Source organism: Cibotium barometz, chromosome 24, assembly GCF_041138505.1.
Source record: "Cibotium barometz isolate CiBa-2024 chromosome 24, ASM4113850v1, whole genome shotgun sequence".
Classification (NCBI taxonomy): Eukaryota; Viridiplantae; Streptophyta; class Polypodiopsida; order Cyatheales; family Cibotiaceae; genus Cibotium; species Cibotium barometz.
The window spans coordinates 8,805,922-8,819,981 of NC_141069.1; the positions used below are offsets into that span (position 1 = coordinate 8,805,922).

Genomic DNA, 14,060 nt, shown 5'->3' on the forward strand with positions numbered 1-14,060 from the left:
AACCTCTTATTGTAACCACATGAGCCCATGACGTATTGTATCTCATGTGCACATGTTATCAAGGCATAGATGGCTAGTTTAATTCTACTTTCTTTTCAGTTTTCCATGATTCGGCATTCCCATGGATTCGTTGTACTACTTATTGTTATCAGAGACCCATTGGATATTTTGAAGACAATATTACTTCCTTTTCTTTCTCTCTCGCATAAATTATAATGATAGTAAGTGTTTATGAATATAATTTAGAAATGAAGACACTAAAAATGTACAAATGTCAATGTACTCTATTAGCAAAGTTATGTAGCAAAATACACTAATTATATTTCATATGGACCGTTAATATTAGAATGATAGGTATAAAAGTATTGATTTATGTTGTAGGTTACACAAAATATACTAGTGCTTATCAATAGCCAAATTCTGCCAGACCACTTCAGCCTGTCTTCAACAATGAAAGCCATTTCATTCAGTCGTACATGCATTTGCTTGGTTCTTGGCATAATTGTACAAGATCAACCAAAAAGAGATATCGTCTGAAAAAAAAAGCTCATTGACAGCACACAAATAACTAGAGCTTGAGAGAGAGAGATTAACATTAAAAAAAAAAAAGGACCCAAAGAGTCTATGAAACCAAAAGTAGTACCTGTAACCAATGAGAGACTGAAAGTCGAGCTGTGGAAAAACTCCTTACTAAAGGAGCCACTCTTCCCTTTTATTCAGTGATAGATAAGCCGCAGAAACACTGTACTCTACGACTGCAAATAGCTTGCATATTTGGTACGAAGCAGAAGCTTTTGAACGCATAGCAAAGCCTCCCTTCTAACTTCAGGGTTGTCATGCTCCATAAGACTCATTATTCGAACCTTTGCTTTCAAATCCAACACAATTGTTCTTCCCGATGGGTGATTCTGTATGAATTGCGATATATCATGGCAGCATATAGACAATGTCTTTACATCCTTGGATGTATCCAAGAGTGATATAACTATTCGAAGTACCTGCAGGAAAAAAAAAAAGTCTTTACATAGTGCAGAGAAAACACCTAAACAAAGTGATAAGGCTGCTAGCCAGAGATTCTAGCAATGAGAGTCTTCGCACTTTGTTTGTCCTTCGTGTTATTATGTGTCTGGTTGCCGTACAAATATTTGAAGTACCAATAACAATGGTAGCAAGCTCAGCAATCCATTCTTGTTTAATTAGTCACATTTAAATGAAAGAGAATCTGCACACTTTTTTGCAGGTGAGCTGCATGGAAAAACTGTGCTCTCAGGTCAATTTGCTGTGTAGTGCAACTCATTAGGTTTGTTACTGTCAATTCAGACTGACAACGAGATAAACACCAGAGATAAATGTTGAGATTACATGGTGCTCCAGAGAGTAAGAGAGATGGAGAAGAAAGAGAGAGAGACACAGAAAGAAAGAAAGAAAGAAAGATTAAACGTCCCCGTGGGTCTATGAGACCAAAAGTGATACAATAGTGTCCATGTAATCTCATCATGGCACAAAAGAAAACAAACACTAGAGCCATGAGAGAGAGAGAGAGAGAGAGAGAGAGAGAGAGAGAGAGAGAGAGATTGCAGGAATACTTTGGCACAATACTCAAGTTTTCTTAATTAATTGAAAGGTGAAAGTACATGCCTTTTTAGGCCTTTGAGAGCCTTATCTATTGACTTAGTAATATCTACTATGATGTCATGGGTGACATCATGGACGACATTATGTGTTGCCATCATGCATGACATCATAGGCTGATGTCATCTAGGATGACATCATGTTGACATGATCATGGATGACATCATTGCTGACATCATCATGGATGATGTCACACACACACACACACACACACACACACACACAAAAACTGAGGGGTTGCATAGCCAGCCTGAGTGGCCCAAGTCCCCTAGTCACGGTGGACACTCTCTCAGATGACAGTATGTCGAGCCAGGGAGTCTACTCGCCAGAACTACTCAAATCCCTACCAAGTGCTAGTGCATAGTGCGAACAGGCCTATGATGAGGAAAAGGTATGCAAGGTGCTCGTGTGCAGGTGCTCAGTGAACATGAGTGAACATAACAGTACGAGTACTGAAATAACAATGAACTGCAACAACCATGCACAGTAGCAAGAGATAAGAATAGCCAAGCCAAGACAATCCACAATATAATCCCAAAGCATACAAGAAGGCCCACCATCTGCACACACCAATGTCTAGATCAGTGGCCGAAGGGAAACCAAGGGATACACAAGGAGTGCACTGGGCTAGACCACCTATATGGGAAAAAAGTGCTGCTACAGAGGAAAACTATAGGGCTAAGTGCTCCAGGGTGATACAAAACTGATGATGAAGATGTGATATATATATGCTCTCCATCAGGAATGCGTGTATTAGCCCTTGGTAGAGGTCGTCGAAAAATAGCCTATGGTAGGTGAGTAACCGACTCCAGTAGTCCATCAAGTAGACAGCCTATCTGCCAAGTCCAGGTCAACATCTCCCGTGGCCGGCTATCCACCAAGTCCAAGTCACACCAAGTTAATTCCACTTTTGCCATGTCATCTGGAGCTGTTCCCACGACAAGGTTGCAGGCTACAGGTCGCCCACCACTAGAGAACTCACCATCCTCGGTGAGAGGAATGAGAAAACAAACATGCGGATATAGGAAAGACAAAGAAACTTAAGTATAAAGAACTTAAAAGCCGGTATATACAACTGGGATAAAGTGGCAGAGGATGAGAAGTCAAGAGGCAGGAGTGGTGATGGGAGTGGAGTGATGATTGGCGGAGGATGGTGTAGGTGCAGCAAGGATAGAAGGTGCTGAAGGAGGGAGATGTAGAGTAGCCAAGATGGCTTTCCATTGGCGAAGTTGATCCGCTTCGGCTCTTTCCTGGGTAACAGTGGCTTCGGCGACTTGAAGTCGCGTTTCCAAAGTAGTGATATGAGAGGGAAGCTCAGAGATGGTGGCAGTGCTAGCAGCTGCGTCGTGCTGTTGAGTGGTCATGGAGGCAATCTGCGAGCGGAGATGGGAGATGATAGTGTCACGGCGGGTGCCAATGTCGAGAAGAGCGAGGCGAAGATTTTCACGAAGGTCGTGGAGAGCCTGTACGCTGCTGTTGTATGCCTAGGCGAACCTCAGAAATCCTTGATCCAAGTTGGTTATAGCTGCACTGAATTCGATGGCAGCTATGTCAGCTCTTGGAAACCTGCGGTTTGGATCAGGAGGCTCAGGTGGCCCTATCAAGACTGTGGACCGAGGGCGGGGTGTTGACGAAGAGGGATGGGGAGATGAAGGTGGAGAGGTTGAAATAGGTACTGGGGCAGCAGGTGGTGCAGTTATAGAGGCGGAAGGGTAGGATAGGAGAGGTTTGGAGCAGAGATGGGAGGCAGCAAAGGGACAGACAATGTCCTAATGAGATGAAAAGGACGCTCGCATATAGGGAGTTGGGTGAGCCGTTGAGGGGTGTCCTGAACCACCTTGGGGTGCTTGTGATGGAGGGAGGGAGTAGACAGAAGCCGGGGTAGAGGCTGCTGACGAAAAAGCTGGTGTAGAAGTAGTTGCAGGGCGGGTGCAACGAAGAGAGCCCTGCGGTGCTGAAGCTTCAGGAATACGAAGGAGAGGTGATAAACAGAGCAGAAGGGAGAGTGAAGTAGAAGTGGCCAATTTTTGGAATTGGGTGGTGAAGCGCTTGCTTCGATCCTAGAGGTTAGAGTATATGAGTTTGGGAAAGGGAAAGGGTTTGACTCGGAACAGGCAGAGAAAATCATCGGCAAGAATGGGGTTGGGGATGAATGGTGATGAGGGGGCTCTGAGAAGAAAGAAATAATAAAAAAGGCGAAAGATTTGATGAAAGCAGGAATATGACGAATGTCGGGGATCAAGATAGGCCTTACACTCTTCCTGGAATCAAGGCAATCAATGGTAAACCACACAGAAAGAAGGTGTCATAGGTTGAGGAACAGATGGAAAGTTTAAAGCGTGGGCAAGACTATCAAGGGTTAGGTAGCCGACGGAGAGGCGAGGGAACAGATGAAGATAGGCACAGGAGGGGGTCATCAATGGTGGGAAGGGCTAGAGATGCAAGGGCTTGACAATGAAGGGTAGTGATTTCAAGAGGAGAAAAAATGGAAGTGAACGAGGGGCAAGGAGAAAGGTCTGAAATTTGAATTGTGAAAGGTGGAAGGGAAGTGCGTGGAAGGGACAGAGAGGCTAAAGAGATGCGAGAAGATTTACTGGGAGATTTTGGTTGGCTACGGGATGGAGCCTTCGCAGATGCAAATGAATCAGATGCCGAAGAAGAGCTAGAGTGGCCTCCATGACTCGGGCAATAGGCCTCGTCAGAGGAGGAATAATCACCTGAGGAGATGTAAAGTCAGAGGTTGCAGAGGGGTGGCTAGTAGATGGAGGGTGTACTGACGAGGAAGCCATAGATGAAGCGGAGACCTGCTGTCGTGTTCGGGAATCGGCGCCTTAGCAGCTGAGTTTTTTGCAACGGTTGGGTTGGTGTGCCCGAAGATGCCGATCAAGATGATCGAGAATGCCTCCACGCAGGAGGCCTAAAAATAAAGTGGGCGCAGAGGCCCAGAGCTTTTATTGGCAAAGGATGAGGCAGGTAGCGCATTGGTGGGAAGCTTTTTTTTTTAAAAAAAAAATTGGCGGAGGATGAGGCAGTTTACGGGTTTGTGGGCAAGGGGAGGCAAAGTGAGGGCGAGGGCCGGCAGAGTGAGGGCGACTATTTGCCAAGTCCAAGTCAACATCTGGCCAGCAGTTGGACTTGGTGGATAGCCGGCCACGAGATACACACCAAGTCACTTCCACTATTGCCATGTCATCTAGAGCTGTTCCCACGACAAGGGTTCCGGCTACAGGTTTTGCTCACACAGAGTTAGGGGTGGTTCACAAGATTCCCAACAATCCCCCAAAGCGAAGGTGGAGAAGTCCTGAGATAGACCTTCAAAAGTTATAGTTCTTGCCCAAAAGCACTGGGAAAAAGCGCTTTAAAACTCACTTATAGCCCAAAAAGCATCTTTTTAATAATAAAAGCTCTTCTCTTTTTAGTATCTTAAAGCTTTTAATCTTTTGCTTTCCAAAAGCTGGTCGCATCATTCCAAGCCTTCAAGGTTACCCTACACTGCTATCCTGTCACGTGACAATGCCACATCATCAATGCCAAGTCTTTTTTTAGGGGACGGGGAGGGGGGAGCTGCGTTGCATTTTTGCATGTCAGCAATCTACATTTTGATGCTTTGGTGACATCCCCCTAACTATTAAACAGTTGTCCTCAACTAATCGGTCTAGCTTTGTCTTAGCTGTTCCTTGCTTTTTCTTGCTTTTTCTTGTTGTGGGCCTAGCTCTTCTCTCTCTAGATCTTGAGACATGGTTCTTCCTGCAAGATGTCCTCCTCTTCTGTGGTGCTTGGCTTCGGGGAGCATCTTACCCTCAAGGTTTTCACCCTTGACATAAAGTGACCTTGGGTTTGACCCCTCTGACAAATATTCCCATCCCTTATACCTCTAGGGTCGCCCTCAAGCAAGAGTTTCCTAGCATGATTCTCTTCCTGTAAGGATCAACACGCCAGAACACAAACACATGCACACATGCTCGTCCTTGGATTTAACCAAGCGCCCTTGACCCTTGGCACACACACACACAGATATGCTCACAAGCATAAATCAAATGAACAAATGAATGCTAAGAACAGAATAACCGAAGCGTGATCCGAAAAAGTAGTGCCCGCTAAGATGCCAATCATGCCCCCACAACCACAAGCCCACTCATCCACATAGAACCTATCAAGTCACGAGAGGTTGGGGCCGGTGCTGCTCCTATCAGAACGCGAGAAGCACAGGCTCCTAGTGCTGCACCTAAACTCTGGAAGATGCCAAGGATCCTTTCCCCTGAGTGCCAAGATCAACTCCTCCCATCCAGAGTACTCTGTGCTTGAGACTGTGGTTGTGCCTCCTTTTGAGTCAGTCCTCTGCTGCCTCAATCATGTTAAAGTCTCCACCCATGCACCAAAAGTCAGCCTGAGGAAGGGCCTGACGGACTGTGCTCCAGAAGATGGCTCTACTTGCTGCGATATTCGGAGCATAAACATTGAGGAAGCCCACACAATCCTCTCCAATCATAACGGTGACCCACTGTGGTCGCCCAAGGACTATGACACCTGAGCTTGTCATTGCTGGCAAGAGCTCCTCACTGGCAGAAATACAAACTCCTCCCTGCATCCCCGAGGGGCTGAAAGAGGGAGACCAAAGAGTGTGGCTCCTACCAGATAAAATCTTCCCGCAACACAACGGGTACGCCCCTCGAAAAGATGGTGCTCCTAAAGAAAAGAATGCGATGAATCCCCCAACTGTAGCTATGTGAAGCTCGCCTCTGAGGACGCCTCGCCTCTGAAAGCACTGAGGCCCTCCTAAACCTTGAATGTTCCATGAGGCTATCTGCATATCAATCTCTGTGTGAGCCAGAACTATCGGAACTGCCCTCCACTCAAAGAGGCTTGGACGTGGGTTTAAATCCTAAGGCGAAGGCGCGCCAAGTGGTTGCAGATCTTGTCCTTCATGTGTCACCACTCTGTCTGAGCGCAAGAGTAGGCATACTCCGAACTCCATCAATCACAATGGAGGTATTTGTAAGAAGGGGGGAGTGGTATTACGACTGAGATATGCAGGAACACAAAGTGGAGCACCTCCAAGCTAGAGGCCACCACCTCCCCATCGTGGTCCCTATGGCTTGAGCCTCCAAGCTCCATCTTAGCCAAGGGCCAAAGGTGGGTGAGCACATCAGTGATGCGAAGATCGTGAAGATGGTGTGAAAGCTCAACTGCCTGCCCTTGGATGGCCGCAACCACAGACTCCGAGTCCCACTCCGTCTCCGGGGCTGCACTCAAAGGAAAAGAGAAGATCATCGCGCCACTCTCTAGCGTAGAAGGTCTAGAGTGATGACACACCACACATATCCGAATGGGGGCTACAGTCTCTTCAAACATATCTGTCCCTTCCACCAGAAGACATCGGAAGAAACTGCAATCCACAAGCAGCTCTAAGATCATGGGGGACCCACTTGGGGACTCTGGCGGGACAGCCCTCACCGGGGAAGTGGCGATGGTCATCTCTACAAGCTCCAAGAATCTATGGATCAATCAGCAAACGGAGCTCGCCAGTTGCCTCCGCTCCGAGTCGGATGCTGCTGGACGGCAGCGGGAGTGCTCAGGAGAGGCAGAGTGTCACTAGCCTGGACATTTCCCAGTATGAAAGGAGTCTGGTGGTCTCTAGGATGTCTAAATATTTGGAAAGTACAAGCTTTGGGAATGGGGGATTATCCTAGAATACAAAGGACCACACTCCTAAAATTTTATTTTTGGCCCGACTCCGATGGAAATTCTGTTCGCGTCATTACATCTGGAATTGAGCAGATACCAAGAGTTGGCAAAGTGCCTATGACACAATATCTACCAGTTGGGATATTTTTAGAGAGAGAGTTTATGGAAGGACCCATCTCTTAGATTGGGACATGTGGCAAGAAAGTGGATCAAAGTGAGACAAGTGGCCTCACACTTGTCACTCCAGCTATTGTGTGGCTCTCCACTTGTCATTGTAGCCTTCTCTTGCCATTTTAGCTCATGGGAGGCCCAAATCTATAAATTGGAGCCCTCTCTCTTCATTAATGGAGACTCTCTTGCTGCACACTAGCCTCTACCACCGTTACAGGCTGCCCTAATGATGGCTACTCTCTTTCTCTCTCACTTGAAGGCTGCCCATGAAGAATACCGGCTGTTGGGGACTGTTTTGGAGGCTTCCATCGCGAAGAAATACTGAAGGCAAGGGTATTTAATCATTTATTATGATTTCTAGCCATTATACTTGTTGTACCAGCCACTATACATGTTGTACCAGCCATTGTACTGGCTGTACCACTCCTTGTACTTGTTATATTTACTGTACCACCCATTGTATCGACTGTACCAGCTTTTGTACTTGCTGTACCTGCCACTATACGTGCTGTACTAGTCACTGTACGTGCTGTACTAACATTTGTACTTGCTGTACCTGTTGTACCAGCCACCATACCGGCTGTACCAACCACTGTACCGGATGTACAAGCCATTGAACCTACGGTACCGGCTGAATGGAGAGTTGTACTTGCTGTACTAGCTCTATTGCATGAAGACCTGTGGTTTTTGGGGAAGAATCAGTACCCACACGGAGCTATATGGATTTTGTTGTTGGCTCGGCATTTCTACAGCCTGTGTTCCGGCTTGGAAGCCTCGTGTTGGGCTGTGTTATGGCATTTGTATATGGATAATCCGGCATCTCCCGTGGGGAGAGTAAAGCCCTCAAAGCTTGTACATAATATTATTCTCCTTGGGTAATAAAATACTCCAAAAGGGGGGGGGGGGGGGGGGAGGGGGTCGGCCCATTCCGGCCTCTATGGGGTGTCACACGTGCAAGCTCCATTTTCAGCATTTGTGGATGTTTTGTCCATCTTTTATGTTTAAATGTTTTAATATGCTTTGATGGTATCAACAAGTGTGTCAAAGGCCCTAGTCCCCTGGGCACCCGCCGCGAGTTTCACAGAGGGAGGGGGGAGTGCGGGCTCAGAGCAAGAGGACGGGGTAGAGGGGGCTGCTACCGAAAGAGTCGGAGGCGAGGATGGGAGAGAGAGGAGGGGGAGGGGGAAGGGGAAGGGGAAGGAGGCGGAGGGGGGTGGGGGTGGGGGTGGGGGTGGGGGTGGGGGTGGGAGTGGGAGTGGGGAGGCAGACAGGAAGGAGAAAGGAGCGGCTAGGAGTGATCCATCAAAGCGGGAGGGTGCTAAGGGGTGGGGGACTCGTCGGGGGTTCACTGAGGCCAGCTGGCCTCATTGGAAACTGAGAGCCGGAGGAGGAATATCGGCCGGGAAGCGGTGGCCAAACCAAAGGGGCTGGAGGGACCCTCTTTGTGACTGGAGGGGGCCCATCGCCGAGGGGTGGGTGCTATGATAAATGCTCGAAACGGTTCTCTGACAAAACCAAATCCTCCTGTAACCTGCCAGCCTGATACCCGCGGCAACCACACTCAGCTCTGGTGGACGACTGACGGCCCCGGCGCGGGCCAACCGTTCGCCACTCTCCGGCAACAGGGTCGTCCTTAGCCGGGTGTTGGTGCTCCACTACTTGACAGCCTGGCTCTCTTTCTACCCCCTGGTGAGGATCTGAACGGGGACCCCCTGCGGGGGGGGGGGGGGGGGGGGGGGGGGGGATGGTCTGATGCCGAGGGCAAGCTTTGGCAAGCTCGCCCATCTTCCTGCAAATGAAACACTAGCCCAAAAGGCCTAAGTACTCCACTTGCTAAATGATGGGGTCACCCGAAGGTATGGGATAGATATGACACAAGGCACTGTCTCCGACGAGGAAATACAAATGCGAAGGGATGGAATCCCAGCTGCCCCTGCGAGAGACGAGGCAGCAAGGGGGGGGGGGGGGGGGGTCCATCGATCACCGGGAGAAGAGGAAGGTATTCCTTCCTAAGGCCTGGGAAGCCCGACACACCAACCAATGGGTCAGACACAAGGTTGAAGCCATGCTGCCACCATGCAAAGAACGCCTAGGCTATACGCAGTGCAACGGGGCTCAGCTCCATGACTCGATCTAACGCCACTAGCGATTCGAACTTGACCTGATAGTAGCCACGCCCCCCAGAGGATAAATGTCTATGATCTTTGCAGCCCACCGATGAGGCTCGTCTGCAAAAGGTCTCTAAGTTGTCCGCATGCAGGGAGGCTACTGACAATCTTGCATACCAGAGTGGAGGCCTCTAAAGATGCAAAAGTCATAGCGAGGAGGTAACGGCGGCCTCAGTCGGGGTTGATGGAGCGACTGCCATGGAGTCCTCTTGAGGGTACACACCAGAAAATGCCGAGACTTGCCGAATGAAAAAACCCAAGAGCTGAAGACGCTGCCTAATGAAACCACAAGGGGAGAGGAGGCCGGAGGAAGACAAAGAAAACGGGAAGGGTGCGGAGAAGGAAAGCAAAAGGAAGGGGGGGGGGGGGGTAGGGAGGGAGAGGAGAGGTGGAGGCACAGGCACATGCTATGCATTGGAGGAGACAAGCAAATCCAAGTTACAAGCTTGAGCGTTAACCAGTTCTCGTTTGCGTGACTCTTCTTTTCAATGTTTCATAGGGACTTAGTGATACGTAACATGGGGTTTCAAAAGGAAAAAGAGAGCACACATGGTGTGGCCAATGAAGTTCACATTGGATGCCCAGAGGTCAGTGGTATATACATGGATGCACAGTCACAGGGAATGGGCATTTTTAGACTCGGGAATGTTGGGGATGGCAGCATCTTCCCGTTCCATGTCACTCTATAGTCACAGGGAATGGCCATTCTCAATCTTTTCCGTCCCCGTTCCCCGTCCCTATTTCGCGTCCCATGTGACTATGCATGGATGGGTGGTTAACCAATCCATACCATGTCAGGGTTTCTTGAACAAAGACAACTCTTAATATGTAACTCTTTAGAGTAAATAAAGAGTCCATGAATGAATGCAAATCACAACACTTCTTTACTGCTATTTTGTTAACTGACGTTAGTGTTCTCTTCATACTTCTTAATGCTTGGCCATTAATTAAAAGGTTGGGTATACTCATGAGCTAGAATGGGAAATGTTGCCAAGAACTTGCATGACACAAACCTTGTAACTATTTGGCCCTCCTAGCTCTATTTCACATGATGAAATGCATGCCCGGACACTGGACAGGTGGAAGAAGACATAGGGACAAGGTCCATAAGGTTTGATTAAGAAAAAGCACCATTCTTGGTCAAAAAGCATGAAAAAGCAAAAAGTCAAACAGGTTTGACTGCGAGCCAAGGACACCATTGGAAAGAGGAGATTGAGCTGGACCAAAAAGCTAAAAGGCGCCTTCTCAAAAAGCAACTCTAAGGCCAAAAAGCAAGGCCTTAAAGCCAAAAAAGCAAAGCACCAAAAGTTGAGCAATATTTTATAAATAAAAGTAAAAAAAGCAAAAGCAAGGGCAAAAAGAGAAAAGCAAAGCATAAAAAAGCAAAGCAAAAAGCAGGGTCTCTTAGAAGTATAAAAAGGATTGGACTTCTCTTGTAGTACCATGAACAAGATCATTGAAGATTAAAGGAGATCGTGGAGTGTATGTGTGGGCATCATTATGATCATGGAGAGCTTCTTCTTCGCCATCAACACCTTCTCCAACTTGCTTTTCAAATGTACGGTTAGCCCTAGACTTGTATGGGCATATGCATGGGCGATACGCACGCGTGTACAAAGCTGTACGGACATATACGAAGCTGTACAGACAGAAATTTCAGAAACCCTAAACTTCTCCAAAAACCCTAAAAGCTGCTTTTTGGAGGTTTTTATCGCCCAAAAACCATTAAAACAGGGTTTATATCAGTTTTCTTGCCAGAAAGAGCTTTTCCATAGTTTTCTTCATCGACAAGGTTATAGGAGTCGCGGAGATTACTCATGGGAACTTGGACCACTTGAACTTGGACATGGAGAACTTGGGCATAGAGCTTGGACATGGAACATGAAGCTTGGACATAAACATGGAAGTTGGACATATAGCTTGGGCATGAAGCTTGGACATGAACATGGAACTTGGTTATGGAAATTGGATTTGGATCCAGACTTGAATTTGGATCTCAACTTGGATTTGGACTTGGACTTGGACTTGGACTTGGACTTGGACTTGGATTCATTGGACTTGGATTTGGATATTAGATTTGGTACTAGCCCGGTGAGAGATACTTGTGGGTCATCCCCGTGGTGTGCTCGGCATCAGAGATCTCGTGCGTCGACATCAACATCGACTTGGAAATTCTACATCGGCATATTTGTTTGTTTTGTATTCATTGACTGTATTGATCCTCGCCAGCGTGCCCATGGATTGTTCCTGAATAAATTCCTGAAAGGAGACGGGGTTGTTCCCCGCTCAATGTGGTGTACTGTGCAAGATCCCTATTCCCTCCTGTCTCCCCCCTCTCTCTCTATATATATCTATCTCTTGGACACGTGGTTGAGTCTATCACGGCACACCCCACTAGGCTTACAGTGGTATCAGAGCAAGATTTCTCTTGAAGAAACTTTCTTGGGGTGACAGAGCCATGGTGTGAGAAGAAGGAAACCAAGGGCCTATTGAAGGGAACAACTATGAGGCCAATACAGGACTTCAAGATGGGAACCAGGTTCATCAGAAGAGTACCATGACTTTCAAGAGTTCATATGATTTTTTTTCAGAAAATTTCTTGCTTGGAGAACCAAAAGAGAGAACAGGACCAAAGAAGGGCTCAAATGTTTGCGAATTTCATCAAGGATTGAGCCACTGAAGCCAGAGTAGTTGAAGCTGCTAAAGCCTATCTTCGGACATTCAGAGGGTTTTTTGGCGGAGATTGTGGCATTCTTATAGGAAGCCACAGATTCCTCCTTTATCTGGGTTTCTCTTCATGTGGTGGTCTAGCCACCAGTCAGTGGAGGTCAGTTACTGGTGCTTGCCCAGCATGCCCTAGATGTGCAGGAGTTTCGGAGTCAGTTTATCATTGTTTATGGGAATGCAGGGAAGCACAGAGGGTTTGGTCTGCGATTGCACACCTCTTTGGTAGGATTAAGAGGGATGCTATCATTTCTTTTGGTTCTATCATTTGGTTGACACAGTCTGGGCCACAGCTGAGATTCGAGGGGACTGACAGGAGCTTGGCCATTATGGTTAGGCAAGGAGTTGCTCGGCAGTGTTGTCTTTAGGATTTGCCACTTTCACACTTTGTCCCTCCGGCACAGAGGTTAGACAGTTCTTGGGAGATTATTGCTAGCATCTCAACCTAGAATATCTGGAAGGCTAGATGCACCGAGGCTATTGAGGGTACTCCCGTTCTTGTTTCTCAGTGTCTTTGCAGGATTTGGAGTGATATTATTCACACCATAATGGCTACCTGGGCTAGAATCCAGGGATCTTCGAGGGCTGCGGAGAGGAAGCGCGGCCAGTTTACGAGAGAGTGGGACATTGGTATCTTTTTCACGTCCTCTCATTCGGGACCCTATTGGCAGCATAGGGCTCCTGATTGGTTGAGATCTCCACCTTTCTTGGTGTGAAATCTCCATTTTGTAAAAAAAAAATTCATACTTAACAAAAGTCACCTTTCTGGAAAAAAAAAAAAAAAGCCTATCTTCGGGCCAAAGGAGTCACCGTTGCAGGAGCATCTAGAGCTACCGGCTCTATTTATCATGGAGGAGACAAGGAAGCTACTCCTAGGCCTGCTCTTTTTAATGTAGTTTTCTTAGGACAGGTAAGGGAAAGGAAGGCAAAGAAGCGAGAGAGATCAGAAGATCATCAGATTGACATCATGCCAAGAAGTTCGACAAATGGTTTGTAGTGGTGCTTAGCCCATTGCATGTTTCGACAAATAAAGCCATGGGATCTTTATGGACCAAAGCAGAAACAAAATCCTTTTGAAGCATTGAGACTTTATGCTAGCAAAGGACTAGTGTTGGATATTCTAGACCTTTTTTTGTGGTTGAACATGATGAGCTTGCATTGGAGCAGTCTTGAACCAAAAAGGCTATGCTATGGCCTATGAACGTCAAAGCCAACAATGTAGCAGATGCATTACCTCGGAGAGCCCTGAGCCATGAGGTTTCTATGGGTTACCCTATGGATTTCATTTTGATGAAGGATCTTTATGCTACCAAAGAGGATGATGTTTTGGAACAGATTGTAGAATACAGATTTGGTGACTTTTTATGTCATCAAGAAGGGTTACCCTATGGATTTCATTTTGATGAAGGATCTTTATGCTACCAAAGAGGATTTCAAAGATGTTTTGGAACAGATTGTAGAATACAGATTTGCTGACTTTTTATGTCATCAAGAAGGGTTTTCTTATGATACAAACCCAGGTCATGTGTAACACAAGGAATTGAGGCCAAGGTAAAGGAAGAGTGCCATGCTCCTCCGTACATGGGACATAAAGACACCTTGACTACACTTCAAGCTTTGGAGAGCTATTTCTATTGGAGCCTACTATGAGGAAGGGCATTGAACTTCATGATTCGAGAA

At 47.0% G+C, this 14,060-nt stretch overlaps 1 protein-coding gene across 4 annotated transcripts in view; it reads right to left on the minus strand.

The window, feature by feature from the left end:
• Positions 1-318: 318 nt before the first annotated feature.
• Positions 319-14,060, minus strand: part of LOC147624881 (vacuolar ATP synthase subunit H family protein) — a 90,920-nt gene continuing 77,178 nt past the window's right edge. Inside the window, exons 12-13 of one of the 4 annotated variants that reach the window (XR_015268874.1) lie at positions 644-998; positions 319-438 (exon numbers count right to left, since the gene is read on the minus strand). Coding sequence is in view for 1 of the 4 variants with exons in the window: in XM_086818121.1 (XP_086674247.1) it covers positions 750-998 (249 nt within the window). In the remaining 3 variants the exon portion in view is untranslated. Of the gene's footprint in view, positions 999-14,060 lie in introns of all 4 variants that reach the window. The other 3 variants (XR_015268873.1, XR_015268872.1, XM_086818121.1) reach the window with 3 other exon arrangements.